General features: G+C 43.8%; 2 protein-coding genes across 4 annotated transcripts in view; one reads left to right on the forward strand and one right to left on the reverse strand.

The window, feature by feature from the left end:
• oxsm (3-oxoacyl-ACP synthase, mitochondrial) overlaps positions 1-16,526 on the reverse strand; it is a 28,499-nt gene extending 11,973 nt beyond the window's left edge. Inside the window, exons 1-2 of one of the 2 annotated variants that reach the window (XM_072575237.1) lie at positions 16,475-16,526; positions 6,532-7,549 (exon numbers count right to left, since the gene is read on the reverse strand). In XM_072575237.1, coding sequence (XP_072431338.1) covers positions 6,532-7,514 — 983 coding nt within the window. In that variant the 5' untranslated portion in view covers positions 7,515-7,549; positions 16,475-16,526. Of the gene's footprint in view, positions 1-6,531; positions 7,550-14,405; positions 14,915-16,474 lie in introns of those variants that run through there. The other variant, XM_072575238.1, reaches the window with a different exon arrangement.
• A 50-nt stretch (positions 16,527-16,576) lies between these two features.
• The window catches only part of ngly1 (N-glycanase 1), a 38,413-nt gene continuing 32,009 nt past the window's right edge, over positions 16,577-22,980 (forward strand). The window contains exons 1-2 of one of the 2 annotated variants that reach the window (XM_072575236.1): positions 16,577-16,900; positions 21,319-21,433. In XM_072575236.1, coding sequence (XP_072431337.1) covers positions 16,803-16,900; positions 21,319-21,433 — 213 coding nt within the window. In that variant the 5' untranslated portion in view covers positions 16,577-16,802. The remainder of the gene's footprint in view (positions 16,901-21,318; positions 21,434-22,980) is intronic. The other variant, XM_072575234.1, reaches the window with a different exon arrangement.

The raw sequence follows: 22,980 nt of genomic DNA on the forward strand, positions 1-22,980 counted from the left end.
GAGGGAGGAGGTGTGGGCACAGGTTTTACAGTTCCTGCGGTGGCAGGGGAAAGTGCCAGGATGGGAGGATGGGTTGTAGGGCGGCGTGGACCTGACCAGGTAGTCACGGAGGGAACGGTCTTTGCGAAAGGCAGAAAGGGGTGGGGAGGGAAATATATCCCTGGTGGGGGGTCTTTTTGGAGGTGGCGGAAATGTCGGCGGACGATTTGGTTTATGCGAAGGTTGGTAGGGTGGAAGGTGAGCACCAGGGGCATTCTGTCCTTGTTACGGTTGGAGGGGTGGGGTCTAAGGGCGGAGGAGTGGGATGTAGACGAGATGCGTTGGAGGGCATCTTTAACCACATGGGAAGGGAAATTGCAGTCTCTAAAGAAGGAAGCCATCTGGAGTGTTCTGTGGTGGAACTGGTCCTCCTGGGAGCAGATCCGGTGGAGGCGGAGGAATTGGGAATACGGGATGGCATTTTTGCAAGAGGTAGGGTGGGAAGAGGTGTAATCCAGGTAGCTGTGGGAGTCGGTGGGTTTGTAAAAAATGTCGGTGTCAAGTCGGTCGTCATTAATGGAGAGGTCCAGGAAGGGGAGGGAGGTGTCAGAGATGGTCCAGGTAAATTTAAGGTCAGGGTGGAATGTGTTGGTGAAGTTGATGAATTGCTCAACCTCCTCGTGGGAGCACGAGGTGGCGACAATGCAGTCATCAATGTAGCGGAGGAAGAGGTGGGAAGTGGTGCCGGTGTAATTACAGAAGATTGACTGTTCTACGTAGCCAACAAAGAGACAGGCATAGCTGGGGCCCATATGTGTGCCCATGGCTACGCCTTTGGTCTGGAGGAAGTGGGAGGATTCAAAGGAGAAATTGTTAAGGGTGAGGACCAGTTCGGCCAAACGAATGAGTGTGTCGGTGGAAGGGTACTGTTGGGGACATCTGGAGAGGAAAAAACAGAGGGCTTGGAGGCCCTGGTCATGGTGGATGGAGGTGTAGAGGGATTGGATATCCATAGTGAAGATGAGGCGTTGGGGGCCAGAGAAACAGAAGTCTTGGAGGAGGTGGAGGGCGTGGGTGGTATCTCGAACGTATGTGGGGAGTTCCTGGACTAGGGGGTTAGGACAGTGTCGAGGTAGGTAGAGATGAGTTCAGTGGGGCAGGAGCATGCTGAGACAATGGGTCGGCCAGGGTGGTCAGGCTTGTGGATCTTGGGAAGGAGGTAGAACCGGGCAGTGCGGGGTTCCCGGACTATGAGGTTGGAAGCTGTGGGTGGGAGATCTCCTGAGGTGATGAGGTTCTGTATGGTCTGGGAGACAGTTTGGTGATGGGGTGTGGGGTCATGGTCGAGGGGGCAGTAGGAAGAGGTGTCCTCAAGTTGACGTTTGGCTTCAGCGGTGTAGAGGTCAGTGCGCCAGACTACCACTGCGCCCCCTTTATCCACTGGCTTGATGGTGAGGCTGGGATTGGAGCAGAGGGATTGGAGGGCTGCGTGTTGTGAGGGTGAGAGGTTGGAGTGGGAGAGGGAGGTCGACAGGTTGAGGCGGTTAATGTCCCGGTGGTAGTTGGAAATGAAGAGGTTGAGGGCTGGTAATAGGACAGCGTGGGGTGTCCAGGTGGATGCAGTGTGCTGGAGGTGGGCGAAGGGGTCCTCGGAAGGTGGGCGGGAGTCCTGATTGTGAAAGTAAGCTCGGAGGCGGAGGCGATGGAAGTATTGTTCAACGTCACGGCGGGTATTAAATTCATTGATGCGTGGACAGGGGGGGATGAAGGGGAGTCCTTTGCTGAGGACTGATCGTTCGTCCTCAGTGAGAGGGAGGTCTGGGCGGGGGGGGGGGGGAGAGAGATGGTGAAAATTCGGCAGGGCTGGGAGCTGGGATCTGGTGTGGGTGTAGAGCTGGGAGTGGGGGCGGAACCTGTAACTGGAGTGGGTGTGATGGTGGGGGGAATGGGGGTGGAGACATGAGCAGGGGTAGTGTTCCCCTCGGGGTTCTGGGGGGTGGGGATAGTGACAGTGGGGTCTGTGGGGGTCATATCAGCAGAATGCAGGTGAGTGGCGCTGGTGGGGGCGGAAATGGTGGTGACCACGGCAGTAGGGGTGGCGGAAGTCTCTGACCATGTGGCATCAGCGATGATGTGAAGGGCAGAAGTGATGTCACGTGTGATGCATGAGGAATTGTGAGGGGTGGAAGTGGTTGTGGGAGTGCCATGATGGGGGGCGGAAGTGACATCATCAATCAGCGTGGGGGTGGCAGCTGTATCAGCTGCATGGCTAATGGCGGAATAGATTCCGAGGCCAGGGGAATCTTCTGGAATGTTTGAGGAGCACTGGTTATGGAGGTGGGTGGATAAAAGTTTGTTGTACTTACAGTTTTTGATGTTTGAGATGGAATTGAAATACTGTTTTGTTCAGAGTATGAATTCTCCTGAGGATGTAGTACAGAGTGGGTCCTTTGCAATTCTGAGAGAGTATGGCCCTCAGCTGAGGCAGGGCTGACTGTAGAGAGGTTAGGTGCCGGCGCATTGCTGAAAGCGTGGAGCGGAGGATCTTGAAGGAGAACTGTTGCTGGTGTTTTTGAAACACTTCAACCCCAGGGCATCAATGTGGACTTCAACAGTTTCCTCATTTCCCTTTCCCCCAGCTCACCCTTGTTCTAAATTTCCAGCTCAGTAACTGTCCCCATGACTTGTCCGGACTTGTCCTACCTGCCTATCTCCTTTTCCACCTATCCACTCCACCCTCTCCTCCCTGACCAATCACCTTCATCCCCTCCCCCACTCACCTATTGTACTCTATGCTACTTTCTCCCCACCCCCACCCTCCTCTAGCTTATCTCTCCACGTTTCAGGCTCACTGCCCTTATTCCTGATGAAGGGTTTTTGCCCGAAACGTCGATTTCGAAGCTCCTTGGATGCTGCCTGAACTGCTGTGCTTTTCCAGCATCACTAATCCTGAATCTGGTTTCCAGCATCTGCAGTCATTGTTTTTACCTCATAATAGCAGCTCGCTTGGTAAAAATCCATTCACCACCTTAAATATTCACCACCTCCACCAATGCTACACTGTGGCAGCCATGTGAATGCTCTCGAAGGTAAACTGCAGTAACTTACCAAGGTTTCTCAGACAACACCTCAATAACCTATTGTCTCCACCGTTTAGAAGTACAAGGGCAGCAGGTGAATGGAAACACCGCTACCTCTCAGTTCCCCTTCAAGTGTTAAACAATCTTTAATTGGAAATAGATTGCCATTCCTTCATCATTACTGGATCAAGATCCTAATACTCCCTACCTAAAAAAACTGAAGGCGTACCTGGGGCACATAAATTGCAGTGGTTCAAGCAAGGAACACACCACTGTAATTCACAAGAGTAATTTGGGATCGGCAATAAATGGGGACCATGCCAATGATGCTCACACCCCCTGTATGAGTAAACAAGATCAAGAGCCAGCATGGAAATTCCGAACACCTTCTGTGGCCCTGTCCTGTGTGTGTGTAAATTACATTCATCATGTTCAAAGATCTTGAATTCATAATGTGTAAAGTTAAGCATATGAATACTTAATGTGCTTGAATTCTTTTACCTGATGCAATTAGTATCACAATACAATAGATACTGCCCTCTAAAATACCAGACAAAGAAATATAATATGAATTCAGAACCAAATCTTCTCACTGTTTTCTTAGATCCCAATTATTTAGCTAAATCAAACTGTGATTACTGAAACGAAAATGAAGATATTGGGCGCACAGTCTCTGTTGTGCACTGTACACCAAATGTAATATCGGCCAGTCTGTGGGATGCATTTCATGTTATATCATTATACTGACAACATCTGTTTTTTAAGGAGAAGGCTGTGCTGAACTAATATGAAAATTTGTAGTCAGCACAGCGTCAGTTGCTACATGGAGCTGGCTGTCTTAATTACAGGGGGAGGGAAGTCTGAGGAAATAAATGAAACATGGCATCTCAGCAATTATGTCCACTGCATGCTGATTCCCTGATTTGCCCTTCAAACTCAAGTAACGAGTTATACTCCGGGAACTTTGCATGAACGATCTAGCACAGTACCAAAGAAAAATACTGCAGATGCTGAGAATGAGAGATTGTAAACAGAAATCCTGGACTGTTTCAGATTTATCATCATCATGCCGGTGTTGTACCTCTGCCAGATCATCTGTTCCAGAGAGAAGAGGCTTGAGCTGTCGCAGGATTTTGAAGCTGGCTAGAATGGCAATATTTGTCCTCATATGCAACCACTCACCCTGAAGTAATTTCAACTGGATAGCTAAAAATTCTGCTTGCTACGTTGGGCTGGCAACACATTTAAGCAGATGGATATGCATAATTAGTGTGTGAACTTGACAGCAGCCTGTGTGCTTCTACATTAGGGCAGTCTGAACAGGTTGTTTATTTCATAATGACAATGTCAAGCTCTTCATAGTCATAGCACCTCATTTGAATTAATTAAATCATTGAGGTCAATTTTAACCCTCAGCATGTGGAAAATGTAGGAGGGATCAAAGCTAGTTAAGTTTGCTTACGAGCCCTGGGTCACAATACTGTCACAAGCAGATCAGTGATTAATCATAAAGTAGAAATCACCGCTTCTTGCAGTATTGATATTTATTTTTACTGCAGCTTAGAGGACAACTGGTCTAGTAGCAAAACTGGCGTAAGAGATCATTAAGTTTTTTTTCTGTTAGCTGAACTCAGAGAATCCAGAGTGGCACTCCAGCTTCAAGGAGGGATTAGATTAGATTCCCTACATTGTGGAAACAGGCCCTTTGGCCCAACAAGTCCACACCGACTCTCTGAAGAGTAACCCTTCCAGACTCATTTCTATATTTGCCCCTGACTAATGCACCTAATGCTACCAGCAATTTAGCATGGCCAATCCACCTTAACCACACATCTTCAGACTGTGGGAGGAAACCAGAGCACCTGGAGGAAACCCACGCAGACACAGGGAGAATGTGCAAACTCCACACATATTCAGTCAACCAGGTTCAATTCCAACCGAGGCTGGAATTGAACCCGGGTCCCTGGCGCTGTGAGACAGCAGTGCTAACCACTGGGCCACTGCACCGATCCATAGACTTTCTCTGCTGCCAACTTCCTTCTCTATCCTCAGACCAGGAGTAAGGGGAACCATGGATGTTTCCCACAGTACAGTGTTCACATATACAGCATCACACCATGTTGGAACATCAAAGTAATAAATAGAACATCCATGCCATATATAACTAATGGAGCCTAGTTAATGGTTAAAAGAAAACCAGTAGGTCATATGCCAGTCTTGAAAGGACCAGAAGCAGAAACCATCACAGTTAATGAACATTTGCCATATGTTCACTGATTACACACAACTCTACCTCTCTAACATGCTTTTTTATTGCTGTGCTTTCTCACATCAAGCTACAAATGACTCAATATATTCCAGTTTCACATTGATATAGATAAGAGAACTGTCATCCCCTATTCTGCTGGAATTGCCTTTATAAACTTACTTCTAAGCAGCTACATCTTTCCCCACCTTCAACTGCATCCTTACAATTTACTTCTATGATCATGCCATAATTCACACCTAAATTTTCTGCTTTCCTTCTAGTGTCTTCAGACATTTTGCTGCATGAAAATGGAAGGTGATCTTGTTGCAGTACACCAAAATTCACATCAGCAAGCAAGACAAAGTAACTTATCTTAATTTGTCTGCCTGGAAAGATCCTACAGTTAGCTGTTATGGTTACCAACTGTTACCACCACCACCCCCACTCCATGCCACTGCCCAATCCAGAGTTTTTTTCTCTCTGCCAACATTCCTCTTTACAACTTTGAACTTGGATTCACTTGCCTTCATATCACAAACTAGGTTGAAGTTTCGATATTGTAGACTTCTATAAAATTTCAAGCTGAAAGGTCCAGGTTTCTCTAGTCTTTCCTAATAATTCTAGCACAATAGCCATGGAAACTCAGTGCAATTTTATAATTTATTTGTTTATTTATTGTTTATTAGCAATTATATAATTTTCTTTGGCCAGTGTGGTATCACAGAAATATTTTAGCGCTGGAACTAGGAGCAGGGAAAGTCCATTTGACTCCTCAAGCTTGTTTCGCCATTCAACTAGATAATGACTGATCTGCTGCCTCAATACGATTTTGCCACATATCTTTTGATGTCATAAATTACTAGAAATCTATTTATCTTGGACTTCATCATACTTAATGATAGAGTCTGGGGACATCCATGGAAGCAGAAGAATCTGCTCAGAAATTTACACCCAACATTTTAATTTGCTAATTGAAAGGAACTTTTTTTGAGTTTTTTTTTGGTTAAATAAATTCAGGAATATTTACCAATATTATGAGAATCAATTTCCTTAATTCTATTGATTCCATAAATCAATCTTTTTGATTTTATAGCCATATGATCTAAACATTAATCTTTGAGGAATTTAGAATATTTAAAATCTTCAGTTTCCAAACCTGCAGTTTAGTACCTCCAATTCTGATCCTGATGTGTCCATATTCTTCATCAGAACATCAAAATTTACCTGATTGCTCCATCTCCTCCATCGCTGGGAGAGGTTATATGATTGGCATCCCCGGAGAGTCCGTAACCAAGTATCTCTGCATAGATTCGTGCTCCTCTCATTGTAGCATGTGTATACTCCTCTAGTAGCAGCACTGATGCCCCCTCTCCCATTACAAACCCCTCTCTATCAGGGTGGAATGGACGTGAAGCCAATTTGGGGGTAGCATTGAAGCTGGTGCAGAGAGCATGTGCTCTTGCAAAGCCTGTGATAGATAATGGGTTAATGCAGGCCTCGGTTCCACCAGCTAGCATCACATCTGCATCCCCGTGGAGAATTAATCTTGAAGCATCCCCAATAGCATGAGTTCCTGTGGTACATGCAGTCGATACTGCATGATTTGGACCTTTAAGTTTATATTTAATACTGATATGTCCGGCTGCCATGTTGGGAAGAATCCTGGGAACAAAAAAGGGACTCACTCTTTTATAACCTTTGGTTGCTAATATCACAGCTGTATTGCTAATTTCATCAAGTGGGACCATACCCATACCAATAGCAACTCCAGTGTTGAGCTGGTCCTGTTCAGACCGAGGATACCAGTCAGAATCTTCAAGTGCAAGATTTGCTGCTCCTATTGCCATTACTGTAGCAGTTGACATAGACTTTCCTTCAGATTTTGAAACAAACATTTCTTCATTGAACTCTCCCTCCTTGTCACCACGAGGCACACAAGCAGCTATAGTGCAAGGCAAGTCTTTATATTGTGACTTATCCAAAGAAATAATACCACTCTCTCCTTTCAGGATGCGGCTCCACGTTAGTTGAGTGCCAACTCCAAGTGGAGACACTAGGCCAACCCCAGTAATCACAACTCGCCTTCGACGTTTTGGATGGTTAGTGCTTGTGAAACATCGTGTATTCAATTCTGGTCTTGTATTCTTGAGAGTCAATAGCTGATACCAGAAGACCTTCATGAACAGCTTGTTGCTTTGCAGCAACATTTCTGATAGCTTTTAACCACAACTTATCCACAACTCTGGAAAGAAAATACACTTGATTTCACTGTAAACAGTAAAGGTGCACAGAAACACTATTTTAAAAGAGGTAAGCAAGTAGTCATTGTAAAAGAATACATTTCAAATCTTTGCACTTTATGTTTTCTGGTGGACAGAATGCATACTTTGGACAATAATGTTTAATTACAAACTGCAGTAACTTGTTCCATTTTAAACTGTGACAGAACATTTAATAAGAGCTCAAGTTCAACTCAAAGTAACATTGAAATAAAGTCACCCTTGAATGTTATACTGCTTCTTATTTTTCTGTATTTATTTTGTTGTGTTTATTTTTTATGCAACTTTTTTAAAATTCGCCCTCCCCCCCCCAAGATCACCATTCCTGACAAAAATTAGGGAGCACTCAAATGTAGTCCTCGACCTCCCTCAATGCTGCCTTAAAACAAGTTTTTTAAGGTGATGGTAGTGGTGGGAGGAGACAGGCAGCTGATTAATTTACCTTTTAATTTAACATTGAAAATATGTGGACCACACCCTAATCTGTATTCAGTATCTGTCCTAACAGATCATGGTGTTGTGTTGTGTCTTATTATTCTAGGACAGAACGCATAAAAGGCTCTCTTACTTGAATACAGTTTAGTCTAAAATACTTATGTATTGTTATAATCTGCAAAAAAAGACTATTAAAGCAAATTAACATTTTGAAATAATTTGTTAGAAACATATAGTACAGTCTGCCCAAGGCTAGTTTGCCTTATCACTTTGGGTCAGATTTTAATGATGCGAGTGAAGGAATTTTGATTAGATTAGATTAGAATCTCTACAGTGTGGAAACAGGCCCTTCGACCCAACAGGTCCACACCGAAACTCCGTAACCCACCCAAATCCCTTTTCCCTCTGACTGATGCACCTAATTGACAATTTAGCATGGCCATCCATCTAACCTGCACATCTTTGGACTGTGGGAAGAAACCAGAGCACCCGGAGGAAACCCACGCAGACACAGAGAGAATGTGCAAACTCCACACAAACAGTCATCCGAGGTTGGAATTGAACCCGGGACCCTGGTGCTGTGAGGCAGCAGTACTAACCTCTGAGCTACCATGCCGCTCTAATTTTAAGTGAATTAAAATCCCAACTATTAATTCTGAAGTTACAGCACCTTAAGCATATTTTTCAGGATAAATGTATCAGGTAGGTTCCAATGATATGAAAAATGTGTTGCTGGAAAAGCGCAGGTCAGGCAGCATCCAAGGAGCAGGAGAATCGATGTTTCGGGCATAAGCCCTAAAGAAAGGCTTATGCCTGAACCGTTGATTCTCCTGCTCCTTGGATGCTACCTGACCTGCTGCGCTTTACCAGCAACACATTTTTCAGCTCTGATCTTCAGCATCTGCAGTCCGCACTTTCTCCTAGGTTCCAATGATATGAATAGTATTCATTTTCAAATTTATAAATCATTTTTTCAAAAAATATATTGCAAAAATGTAATTTAAAGAAAAAAGGATCAGTACGTTTCAATGTTCCACCTGCTTAGCCATATCAATTGGGGGGGGGTTGTGATATACCAATACCATTTAGTATCTTATTGATGTCGAAAAGTGTGGTGCTGGAAAAGCAGAGCCAGTCAGGCAGCATCCAAGGAGCAGGAGCGTCAACGCTTCGAGCAGAAGGTCTTCATCTGTTGCTATGCTCAAAACGTCAACTCTTCTGCTCCTCAGATGCTGCCTGATCAGCTGTGCTTTTCCACCACTATATTTTTCGACTCTGATCTCCAGTGTCTGCAGTCCTCATTTTCTCCTAATATCTTGTTGTTGACAGATACAGGATAATGTTTAATATTTATGACCCCATATTTAATTTTCTTTCTGTTTAAGCAAATCAGTCACAATTGGGAACATAGCACAATGCTGATTGAACATCTACCCCAATCTCCTCAGCCAAATATTCATACTTCATGAAGATGGTGGCAGTGATAATGTCACTGGACGACTAATCCAGAAGCACGTGCTCATGGTCTGGAGACTCTCAGATAAATTTCATAACAGCTGGTGGAATTCAAATGCAATTAATAAAAATCTAGAATTGAAAGCTAATCTTAGCGAAAATGGTTGTCATAAAAACCTACCTGGTTCGCTAATGTAATTTAGATAAGAAAATCCGCTACCCCCACCTGCTTTGGCCTACATGTGACTCCAGACCAACAGCAATGTGGTTGACTCTTAACTATCTCGTCAGTGACACCCATATTCCATGAAAGAATAAGGAAAAAAAACATTATAAGGTCATCTTGGAAGACATGACAACCCTCAGCCTTTGCCCATCACAAATCATATCTTTATTCCCTGCTCATCTGTGCTCACTTCAATCGAATGCAAGAAGTGTATGGGATTCAAATATCTAAAATGCTGGCACTACTCAACATCACTGTGCCAGTTACTCCTCACCCCATTTGAAATCCTTATTAATACTGTGGTTTCTATTTCACCTCTCCACTTAGATTTTTCATGAAATCAACATTCTAATTCCTCCATCTTCAACTGCCCCTTCTAATTCATTACATTTTCTGACATGCAAATGTCATACAATGTTTGATACTATCAAAACTAGCCCAATTTTAAAGTTTCTAAGGTTGTCAAACATGCCACTACCTTACAACTACCTTACAAGTTAATTGTTGTTTTAAGTCTGTCCAAGAGAAAGGCTGCAGTAGTGAGTATAGTGGATTCTTTCTTGATTATATGTTTTTGGAGATAAGTCTCTTGATTAAACTTAAAATATAAGCCATAGCTATTAATTAAACTGGGGCAGTATTTGTAGAGGAATAAGACGGTATAATTTTCTGGGTCTGTAGATTGTGAAGGAGCAAAAGTGGCCTTTGCACTGATATGTACTTCTTGTCAGATGTGGGAGTTTAAAGAGCTTAAGGGTTATTGCAGATTATATCTGCCGTAAATGCTGTTGGATGCGAATCTTATCAGATCGAGTGGATCGGTTGGAGAGACAGATAGAAGCGATGAGGAATTTGCAACAGCAACAGTATGTGATGGATGGCAGTTATAGGAAGGGGGGCAAGTCTCAAATACAGTCACATCGATGGGTTAACTCCAGGAAGGGTAAGAGAGGTAGGCACCTAGGGCAGGATTCTTTTGTGGATATACCCATTTCAAACAGGTATGCTGTTTTGGAAAATATAGGGAGTGATGGAGTCTCAGGGGAACGTAGCACGAACAGTCAAGTTTCTGGTATTGAGACTGGCTCTAATGCAACGAGGGGTATGTTGGCTTCCAAGAGATCAATTGAGTTAGGGGATTCTGTAGTCAGGAGGTACAGACAGACATTTCTGTGGCCAGCAGGGAAAAAGCAGAATGGTGTGTTATTTTGGATCATTGGAATCACTTTTGGGGTAGAAGTGACCTATACAAGAAGGACGGATTGCACCTAAATTGGAAGGGGACTAATATACTGGCAGGAAAAGTTGCTCGAACTGCTTGGGAGAATTTAAACTAGTAATATCATGGGGGGTGGGACCCAGGGAGATTGTGAGGAAAGAGATCGACCTGAGATGGGTACAGCTGAGAACAGAAGTGATTCAAACAGTCAGGGACAAGGTAGGATTAATAAATAAAACCGCATTTATTTCAATGCAAGGGGCCTAACAAGGAAGGCAGATGAACTCAGGGCATGGTTAGGAACATGGGACTGGGATATCATAGCAATTACGGAAACATGGCTCAGGGATGGGCAGGACTGGCAGCTTAATGTTTCAGGATACAAATGCTACAGAAAGGATAGAAAGGGAGGCAAGAGGGGGAGTGGCATTTTTGATAAGGGATAGCATTACAGCTGTGCTGAGGGAGGTTATTCCTGGAAATACATCTAGGGAAGTTATTTGGGTGGAACTGAGAAATAAGAAAGGGATTATCACCTTATTGGGATTGTATTATAGACCCCCCAATAGTCAGAGAGAAATTGAGAAACAAACTTGTAAGGAGATCTCAGCTATCTGTACCATAGGGTAGTTATGGTAGGGGATTTTAACTTTCCAAACATAGACTGGGACTGCCATAGTGTTAAAGGTTTAGATGGAGAGGAATTTCTTAAGTGTGTACAAGACAATTTTCTGATTCAGTATGTGGATGTACCTACTTGAGAAGGTGCAAAACTTGACCTACTTTTGGGAAATAAGGCAGGGCAGGTGACTGAGGTGTCAGTGGGGGAGCACTTTGGGGCCAGTGATCATAATTCTATTTGTTTAAAATAGTGATGGAAAAGGATAGAGCAGATCTAAAAGTTGAAGTTCTAAATTGGAGAAAGGCCAATTTTGACGGTATTAGGCAAGAACTTTCAAAAGCTGATTGGAGGCAGATGTTCGCAGGTAAAAGGGACGGCTGGAAAATGGGAAGCCTTCAGAAATGAGATAACAAGAATCCAGAGAAAGTATATTCCTGTCAGGGCAAAAGGGAAGGCTGGTAGGTACAGGAAATGCTGGATGACTAAAGAAATTGAGGGTTTGGTTAAGAAAAAAGAAGGAAGTATATGTCAGGTATAGACAGGATAGATCGAGTGAATCCTTAGAAGAGTATAAAGGAAGTAGGAGTATACTTAAGAGGGAAATCAGGAGGGCAAAACGGGGACATGAGACAGCTATGGCAAATAGAATTAAGGAGAATCCAAAGGGTTTTTACAAATATATTAAGGACAAAAGGGTAACGAGGAAGAGAATAGGTCTCCTCAAAGATCAGCAATGCGGCCTTTGTATGGAGCCACAGAAAATGGGGGAGATACTAAATGAATATTTTGCATCAGTATTTACTGTGAAAAAGGATATGGAAGATATAGACTGTAGGGAAATAGATGGTGACATCTTGCAAAATGTCCAGATTACAGAGGAGGAAGTGCTGGATGTCTTGAAACGGTTAAAGGTGGCTAAATCCCCAGGACCTAATCAGGTGTACCCGAGAACTCTGAGGGAAGCTAGAGAAGTGATTGCTGGGCCTCTTGCTGAGATATTTGTATCATCGTTAGTCACAGGTGAGGTGCTGGAAGACTGGAGGTTGGCAAAAGTGGTGCCACTGTTTAAGAAGGGCAGTAAAGACAAGCCAGGGAACTACAGATCGGTGAGCCTGACCTCAGTAGTGGGCAAGTTTTTGGAGGGAATCCTGAGGGACAGGATGTACATGTATTTGGAAAGACAAGGACTGATTGGGATAGTCAATATGGCTTTGTGCATGGGAAATCATGTTTCACAAACTTGATTGAGTTTTTTGAAGAACTAACAAAGAAGATTGATGAGGGCAGAGCAGTAGATGTGATCTATATGGACTTCAGTAAGGCGTTCAACAAGGTTTCTCATGGGAGACTGATTAGCAAGGTTAGATCTCATGGAATACAGGGAGAACTAGCCATTTGGATACAGAACTGGCTCAAAGGTAGAAGACAGAGGGTGGTGGTGGAGGGTTGTTTTTCAGACTGGAGACCTGTGACCTCTGGAGTGCCACAAGGATCGGTGCTGGTTCCTCTACTTTTTGTCATAAATGATTTGGATGCGAGCATAAGAGGTACAGTTAGTAAGTTTGCAGATGACACCAAAATTGGAGGTGTAGTGGACAGCAAAGAGGGTTACTTCAGATTACAACAGGATCTGAACTGGATGGGCCAATGGGCTGAGAAGTGGCAGATGGAGTTTAATTCGGATAAATGAGTTGCTGCATTTTGGGAAAGCAAATCTTGGCAGGACTTATACACTTAATGGTTAGGTCCTAGAGAGTGTTGCTGAACAAAGAGGCCTTGGAGTGCAGGTTCATAGCTCCTTGAAAGTGGAGTCACAGGTAGATAGGATAGTGAAGAAGGCGTTTTGTATGCTTTCCTTTATTGGTCAGAGTATTGAGTACAGTAGTTGGGAGGTCATGTTGCAGCTGTGCAGGACATTGGTTAGGCCACTGTTGGAACATTGCGTGTGGTTCTGGTCTCCTTCCTATCGGAAAGATGTTGTGAAACTTGAAAGGGTTCAGAAAAGATTTACAAGGATGTTGCCAGGGTTGGAGGATCTGAGCTACAGGGAGAGGCTGAACAGACTGGGGCTGTTTTCCCTGGAGCGTCGGAGGCTGAGGGGTGACCTTATAGAGGTTTACAAAATTATGAGGGGCATGGATAGGATAAATAGACAAAGCCTTTTCCCTGGGTTCGGGGAGTCCAGAACTAGAGAGCATAAGTTTAGGGTGAGAGGGGAAAGACATAAAAGAGACCTAAGGGGCAACCTTTTCACGCAGAGGGTGGTCCATGTATGGAATGAGCTGCCAGAGGATGTGGTGGAGGCTGGTACAATTGCAACATTTAAGAGGCATTTGGATGGGTATATGAATAGGAAGGGTTTGGAGGGATATGGGCCGGGTGCTGGCAGGTGGGACTAGATTGGGTTGGGATATCTGGTCGGCATAGACGGGTTGGACCGAAGGGTCTGTTTCCATGCTGTACATCTCTATGACTCTTATGATGGAGAGGCCACAATGCCATTATTGTATGAAAGGTATAATTTAAATATGACATTTACAAAAATAATTCTCATTAATAAACAAGGATATAGGAATTTATAATGAGGATAGTTTACACAAAGTTTTAACTAGATTGGTAATATAAATAAATAAAATACATTTTAATACAATATAGGTATAGATATTATTCAGAATGGCTATTTAGGGTTGATCCTGATTCAGTTAAACAAATTGTAATGATTATTCAAATTTATTCATTAAAACTAATTTTTGCAGCAAATTGTCCACTTAGTAGCTACAGGCTGATAGTAAGAATGTGATTTGTTATTTCACCTTTTAATTGTGTTTCTTGAATGCAAAATTACAACTAAGGAATCATTACCTATGTTGTGAATTTGTAACCAAGCTGTAAAGCATTCTTAAATTTGCTCCCATCAGTTTGACTCCACAATAAGGTTGCCACTGCTGTAGACCAGAAATATTAAACACCAACTCCCAGATGTGCACCTTGGAGGGAGAGAAGATACCATGCATGAGATACCATCATGAGCCTATCAATAGGGTGACCAGACAGTTTCCTCAAATAGTTCAAATATCCCAGCCTTCATCTTTCCCATTTATTGTGCAGGAGCAGCGTCAGTTTCAATTCAGATCTGAATTTATATACCCAGGGTGATTTTCCCTGCAGTCATCACAATTTGTCAGACACTTTGCCTCAGATGGTTCGGTGTGTTGCTTTATTTCCAGTTACTTCCATGTGTGACTTTGTCCCCAATCAGAAATCAGAGCAGTGCGATGCTTTGCCGCCCCCGCCAAGTCCAAGTCAGGGGCGGGTGTATGTGAGAAAGTGACAGCAAGTGCGTGAGAACGAGAGAGAGAAAATACTGGAGGCTGGGAGTGACCCAGACACACACACAAGACAGAGGATACGCGTTGCAGACACATACACCCAACCTCCGCCTCACTCCACAAACGTCTATTTACACAGTAAACTGGGAGAGGATTACAAAGTTAAAAATCACACAACACCAGGTTATAGTCCAACAGGTTTATTTGGAAGCACTAGTTTTCAGAGCACTGCTCCTTCATCAGGTGGTTGATAACCACCTGATGAAGCAGCAGGGCTCCGAAACAGAGTGCTTCCAAATAAATCTGTTGGATTATAACCTGGTTTTGTGTGATTTTTAACTTTGTACACTCCAGTCCAATACCACATCTCCAAACCAGGACAGGATGAAAGACAAACCACTTCCAACACACTTTCCTATGAATCCCACCAAAGTTAGTCTGGAGTGCATGCCACCCAAGATCAACTCAACATCAGAGAGCGCACAGATTTAAGGTGAGAGAGGAAAGATTTAAAAGTAACCTAAGGGATAACATTTTCATACAAAGGGTGGTGAGTGTATGGAATGAACTGTCAGAGGAACTGGTGGAGACAAAAAACTGCAGATGATGGAATCCAAGGTAGAAAAGTAGGAGGCTGGAAGAACACAGTAAGCTAGGTAGTATCAGGAAGGGGAGAAGTCAACGTTGCAGGTATAATTGACTTCTCCACCTCTTGATGCTGCCCAGCTTGCTGTGTTCTTCCAGCCTCCTGTTTGTCTACTGAGGAAGTAGTGGAGGCTGCTAAAATTACATTTAAAAGGCATCTGGATGGATATATGAATATGGGTCTAATATTGGCAAATGAGACTAGATTAATTTAGGATATCTGGTCAGCATGAATGAGTTGGATTCAAATGGTCTGTTTCAGTGCTGTACATCTCTATGACCAGTCCCAGTGTCATCCCCTGTCTCCTTCCCTTCCTCATTGGTCACGATTTGGAGCCATGCCTATCTCTCTCTAGCTCTGCTTCTGAAGTGAAGCGAAAAGGCAAAAAATAAGGCTTGTTTATCTTCTAGGCAGTGTTTAAATGGTCATTTTATGAATTACACACTTTTAAACAATCAATGTATTTTTTTATTAATTAATTTGCTCGGTAAATTGTTCCTTTTCTATACCCGAAACAGATCTCAGGTAGGTGTTGCAATGATCATTGTTAAAGAGGAAAGAGAAGCTCACAAGAAGTCTGAGAACTTTTTTGGAAGACCACCAATACATTGGAAATATTGGAGAATATTGGAAGCTCCAAAAGGACCCGGAAGTATTGGAAAAGCTCAGCAAGTGGAGAGAAAAACTGCTCAGTGACCTGTTGTCAAAACCAGTTAAATCCAGATGGTGGATTTCAAATGTGGACTTCTTGTTAACAACAGAAACACTTGGGCCCCCAATCTCCTCTGAGCTGGGTCAGCACTAACATTTTTAGTTACTAAAATAAGAAAGGCTGGGAAGGAACCGTCCTGTCAAGGAAACATAAACACCCCAAAACAAAACACTGGAAACATTCAGAAGCAGGACCCGTGAACAGAGAAGCGGAGGTAACATTACAGTTCAGGAGACAGACTCACCCGCCGGCTCCCTGACGCGCAGGCGTGACTCACCTGCCGCTGCGCCGTGACGTTAGGGAGTGGGTGGGGCTGGAGGTCCTTCCCCGCCAACACCAAAGAGCGTCAACTCCGAGAGGGCAAGAGCGGCGTTCGGGGGCTGGGGAAGGCGGACTGCGGCGTCATCATTTTGTCGCGTCTGAATCGACGTGCGGGTTGTTTGAGGTCTCTTGCTGAGAGGTGGTCTTCGGTTTTTGGGGCTGTGGGTTGTCCGCCGTCTTGAGTGTACGTGAGGGAAGAGGTGTAGTGAAAGCGCCCGCTCGGCTGGGCCGGCCTGGGGTGCGGGGGCGCCATGGTGTCGGTGGCTGTGAGCGAGCTCAGCCAGAACCCCGAGCACATCTTCCTGGACGCTTCGGAGCTGCTGCTGAAATATGCTGATAACATCCTGAGGTAAGGGCGGGGGAAAGATAAAAGTCACGGCGTGTCAGATTGCCCTCGGCGATGGGAAAGTTGGGTTCAAGGGTAAAATAGATGATCTCTTCCCCCATCCCCCCCCACCCCACCCCACCCCACCCCCATTCCCCCCATCCCGCACCCCCATCCCCCCCCCTCCCCCCCCACCCCCATTCCCCCCCTCCCCCCCCCCACCCCCATTCCCCCCCTCCCCCCCCCCACCCCCATTCCCCCCCTCCCCCCCCCCCACCCCCATTCCCCCCCCCTCCCCCCCCACCCCCATTCCCCCCCTCCCCCCCACCCCCATTCCCCCCCCCCCCATTCCCCCCCTCCCCCCCCACCCCCATTCCCCCCCTCCCCCCCCACCCCCATTCCCCCCACCCCCCCGTCCCCCACACCCCTCACCCCCCCGTCCCCCACACCCCTCATCCCCCCATCCCCCACACCCCTCATCCCCCCATCCCCCCACACCCCGGGTTGGTCAGTGCGCTCCCGATTTTGTTAAATTCCTCCAAGTTCGAAGGAAACGTTTCGGATGTTATGTCCTGGGCTGAATACGTGGGAGGTTTCAGCTGTGTTTGGACACACGCTTCTGGTTTCGGAGGCTTGTTCATTTCTGCGGCGGTAATCAGAACTCGACCTCCCCTCCCCACCCCACCCCATCCCATTCCATTATGCGGTGCACACCGAGGGAGGGAGGGGAAACACTCTAGAGAGGGTTTCAAGGAATGTCTCCTCAGGAATCAGCTCAAATCCCTCCTGCCCAGGACTGCTTGGAGACCCCCCCCCCCCCCCCCCCCCCGATATTTTGCCTTCGCATTCCTGCGTATCGTCGAGACCCACAGTGTGGAAATCGTCCTGTGAGGCTCTCCAAGATTGTGACATTCTTCCTAAGGTGTATTTCCGGGAATAGTTTGTAGTGCTGCAGCTGAGGTCTAATTGTAGACTTGTAAAGGTTGAGAGTAACCTCCCTCAGTTTTGTATTCGTTTTCACTATTCATTAAAACAAGCATCCATGCTTTATTTACCTAATTGACCTTTCCTGCCACCGAGAACCTGCATTTCCTAATTTCTGCATCCTTTAGAATCGTATCATTTATATCATGCTACCTGTCCAGGTAATTTCTGCCAAAGTGCATCCTACTGGTTTTAAGTTGGGTGAGATCATTTCATCAGTCAACGTCCTGATAAAATCTGGCTCTACTGTTTACTGTATATTGCACTGACACACGTAGCAATTGCAAACATCAAAATTGTTATTTATGCAAATGACAAAAAGTGGCAGTCCTAATACTGACCCTAGTGTGGAGAGGTGAGTGGTTAGGCACCCTCCTGCATGGTTCCTTCGATCAGAAAAGTAACTCAGTCTTTGCCTGCTATCTCTTAACCAATTTCATATTCAAGTTATCATTGTCCCGTTTGTGAGTTTTGAGAAGATTTGTAGCTCAGTTTGAAATTCTGGATGTAGGTTTGCTCACTGAGCTGGAAGGTTCATTTTCCAGATGTTTTGTCACCATACTGGGCAACACCATCAGTGGGCCTCCGGCCGAAGCTCTGTTGTTAATTCCTGCTTTCTATTTAGATGTTTGGGTTTATTTGGGTTGGTGATGTCACTTCTTGTGACTTCATTTCCTGTGGTGATGTCATTTCCTGTTCTTTTTCTCAGGGGGTGGTAGATGGGGTCAAACTCTTATGTGTTTGTTAATAGAGTTCCGGTTGGAATGCCATGCTTCGAGGAATTCTCGTGCGTGTCTCTGTTTGGCTTGTCCTAGGATGGATGTGTTGTCCCAATCGAAGTGGTGTCCTTCCTTATCTGTATGTAAGGATACTAGTGAGAGACGGTCATGTCGTTTTGTGGCTAGTTTGATGTTCATACAAAATACTATGCAAAGACTGTAACAAACGCTACATTGTACAAACAGGCAGAAAACTAACCACCAGGGTACATGAACATCAACTAGCCACTCATTCACTAGTTTTCTTACATATGGATGAGGAAGGACACCTCTTCGACTGGGACAACACATGCATCCTAGGACGAGCCAAACAAAGACACACGAGAATTCCTAGAAGCATGACATTCCAACTGGAACTCTATCAACAAAAACATTGAGTTAGACCCCATCCACCACCCCCTGAGAAAAAGAACAGGAAATGGCGTCACCACAGGAAATGACATCGCCCCAAAGAAACTCAAACATATAAATAGAAAGGAGGAATTATCAACAGTGCTTCGTCTGGACGCCAACTGATGGTGTTACCTAGTAGGGAGACAAAACATCTGGAAATGAACCTTCCAGCTCAATGAGCAAACCTATATTCATTGTCCCTTTATTCTGTGTAGTTATATTTTCCAAGCAGGTCTATTAGATAATTCTTTATCAAATGCCTTTTTGAAAGTTCATATGTCGCATCAGCTTCATCAGTCCTTTGTTAGTTCGTCAAGTAACTCAGTCCAGTTTAGTTAGCTTTGATTTTGTCTTGAGAATTGTCTCTATTAGCTTTCCTACCACTGATGCAGTAACCAGGTTTCTCCCCAAATGTTGTTGAACCAAGAGGTGACAGTCATAACATTTAACCTTCTGCCAGTACTTTCATATCCAAAGAGGAATTGATTGTGATCAGAGCTTTTGTTGTCTCCGTAACTTTGCCAACTTATTTAGTTATGTTTTTTTTCTTAATTCAGCATCTCGACTGCCCTCTCACTCCGAGTTTAATGTTATCCCTTTCTTTTGAGTGTGCCTCATTTCAACTTTATCCCTCCTTAACCAATTTATAATTTCTTCAACTGGCTTTTTTAAAAAAAATATTGTGCACTTTTACCAATTGGAAATTTGAATTCTTAAAGTAGAGGCAAATGGATTTGGGTTTCAGTTCTGTTTGGTTTTTTTTTGAGAAGTCAGAAAGTCATTTGCAAAAGCGATCTAAGTAGAATTTTTAAGGAAGCATGTGGCTTAGTAAGTGCCAAGCCTGATACCAGTGATGTTACTTTTTGAGGTGTCAACACTGATGAGTTTATGACGTGCAGGAAAGCAAATGATCTGGAAGAACTAGTGCTTGGGTTTAAGTTGAGTTCAGAAGTATCAGACTTCAGTTTCATCACAGCAGAATGATTGACTTTTATTTTGTGACGTCTCCAAGCATTCGGAGTTTTAGTATTATCATTGAAGCTGGAGAGAAGCCCCTGGGCCATCAGAACTGGAGGGAGTGAGTTAGCTAAGAAAATAGTTAGGCTAGGGGTTATATTAAACGGTGAATATCTGTAAATAATAGCTGGCAAACTTTGAAGTGTTGTTTTGCTGTTTATGTTAACTTTTAAAATAAGTTGTTTTATAGGTATTTTATTTTAATAAGTTTGAGTTCTTTTATTAAAAGAACCTTGACGGCTTTGAGTGAATATGTTCAAGTGACTGCGCCATGGTAAGCTACTGCAAAAATAAACCTTTTGATCTTTCAAGCCAAATTTCATTCTTGGATCTGTTTTATCCAGTATAACCTTCAGCTAGGATCATTGTAGTATGTTGATACAATTTTTTAAAATTTAATTTGTTAATTGCTAACCTTTTTATCTATTTTGCCTTTCTTAGATTTTTTTTATTTTTCCCTTCTACTGCCCATATTCATCCAATTTTAATTTTATTTCCTAGCTGGCATTTGTGATAAACCTTTTCCCTTTTAACCACTATTTCTTTTATCATCCAGACAGCAATAACTTTGAATGCCCCATCTTTCATCTTTATAGGAAGCTGCTTGGTTAGTACCTAACATATCTCTGCCTTGAAGGCTCATTACAGTTTTTCTGGCCAATTTGAGAGAGCAAGTGAAAACAAATTGCTAAAAGTCTCCCTTCCCATTAGATATTTTGTCTTTCTTATGAATTATCTAATGCATTATGCATTTCAAGGCATTTTTTCAAACAGCATATTATCCAGTTTACAGTGAGCCACACCACAAAAGAGCCAGTTTGTTGCATCCACCACATTCCAAATGATGTACTTTCATAAAACATCAAGGAATCACAATTGACACGACTTGAAAACAAAATGCAAGACAATGCAGAAATTGGTTCCTGCTGCCCCCTTCTACGGGGAGGGGGTGGGGGAGATACTCTTGCCAAAAGAAGGCAGACTACTGTTAATCTAGAGAAATTGTCAAAATGAATGATAACCATTTCTGAGCTAAGACATTGGTAATATTCCCACAGGGAATACTGGACCTGAGCAGTAGCCTTTAAAAGGAAGCTGGTTATTGGATAAATATGACACATTCTGGCACCAAATACCATGAAACATTCTCCACAAAAGGAGAATAAGTGATATTTGATCACTTTGAAAAATAATTCATTATTCAAATTAGGAACGTACATATTCAATACTTCCTGTAGCTTGTCACATGATATTCTCTCTCTTTAACAGGAACCCGAATGAAGACAAGTACAAATCAATTAAGATTGGGAATCAAACTTTTTCAAACAGACTGCTTCCTGTTAAGGGAGCTGTTGAGTGTCTCTTTGAAATGGGATTTCAAGAGGTGCGGTAATACTTTTTAATTAAAGCTAATAATTTCTTAAATAAAATAGGTATTATTAAGGATGCAGTACACTAAGCTAGCAGGAGTAGGTCAAGATGATGTAACTGAGATGTGGAATATTTTCTTCAGGATCTGGGCTACAAGCCATTGGAGTTGTTGCTAGTATGTGAGCTCGAGGCAGCTAAAAAGCTGCAAGAGACCTAAAATGAGATAGAGAACTTGTAGACTTGTACCAGAGGCATTGTTGATGTGAGGTCTGGTCCAGTGATGTAGATGTGGTGATCCTGAAAAAGCATGTGGACCACGTGAAAGCTGCAAACAAAGCAGGAGCAAAACATGCCGAGCTCCTCGGAACATTCAAAAGCTGGCGGAACCAGTAGGTACTCACTTTCCATCGCCTTTTGCAGCCTGAAGAAGAGAATGAATTTCTGAGATACTGTGGGTGTGAGAGGTGACTTATTATGCATTACATGCCACCCGTGTCTGAGGAACCTGACCTATTGCGTAAAAGCCCCAGCAGGAGCTACAAAAAAAAGAACTGGGCCAGTGTCCCCTAACTTGGGGAGGGATGTAGTGATTGTAACAAAGTCAGCCAGGTGGACCTCCTAGAATAAGCTTCCTGATTGGACCAGATTAACAGCCGCAGTCGGGAATCACTAGCTGACAGATAAAGAGGATTATCAGACATTCTGTCACTGAGGGAGCTGGCTCAGTGTCAAGGACTTTTCTCATGTCAGTAAAGGGTGACTTGGTGGCAGCATACCAGCTGCCATGGAGTTATTTCAGATTGCACCTGTGATTTCAATTTTTCATTCTCTATAACAAGGACATTGATTAGGCCAATTTTGGAATGCTGCATGCAATTCTGGTGTCCCTGCTATAGGAAAGATGTTGTGAAACTTGAAAGGGTTCAGAAAAGATATACAGGGATGTTGCCAGGGTTGGTGGGTTTGAGCTACAAGGACATGTTGGATAGGCTACAGCAATTCTCTCTGGAGTGCCTGAGGCTGAGAGGTGATCTTATAGAGGTTTATAAAATGAGGGGCACGGATAGGGTGATTAGCCAAGGTCTTTTTCCCAGAGTAGGGGAATCTAAAACTAGAGGGCATACGTTTAAGGTGAGGGGAGAGATTTAAAAGGGACCTGTGGGGCAACTTTTTAAAGAGGATGGTTCATGCAGGATGAGCTATCAGAGGAAGTGGTGGAGGCTGGTACAATTACAATATAATTGTAATACAACACAATACAAAGCATCTGGATGGATACATGAGTAGGAAGGTTTAAGAGGGCAAATGTTGGCGAATAAGGCTAGATTAATTTAGAAAATCTGGTTGGCTTCGATCGAAGGGTTGGTTTCTGTGCTGTACAGCTCTGACTTTATTTGCATTTTGGTCTAGGCCTACTCGCACATTAACAAATGGTAACGAAGGACAGAGTAAGGCATTTCTGAGACTTCTTCACGTGAACTTTCTGCATCAGTCTTTGTACAGTTCTGAACAAAGCATTTGAAACTTGAATTTGAAAATGGCTTAAATTGGACTAGTCAT

This window comes from Chiloscyllium punctatum, chromosome 8 (genome assembly GCF_047496795.1).
Source record: "Chiloscyllium punctatum isolate Juve2018m chromosome 8, sChiPun1.3, whole genome shotgun sequence".
Taxonomy (NCBI): Eukaryota; Metazoa; Chordata; class Chondrichthyes; order Orectolobiformes; family Hemiscylliidae; genus Chiloscyllium; species Chiloscyllium punctatum.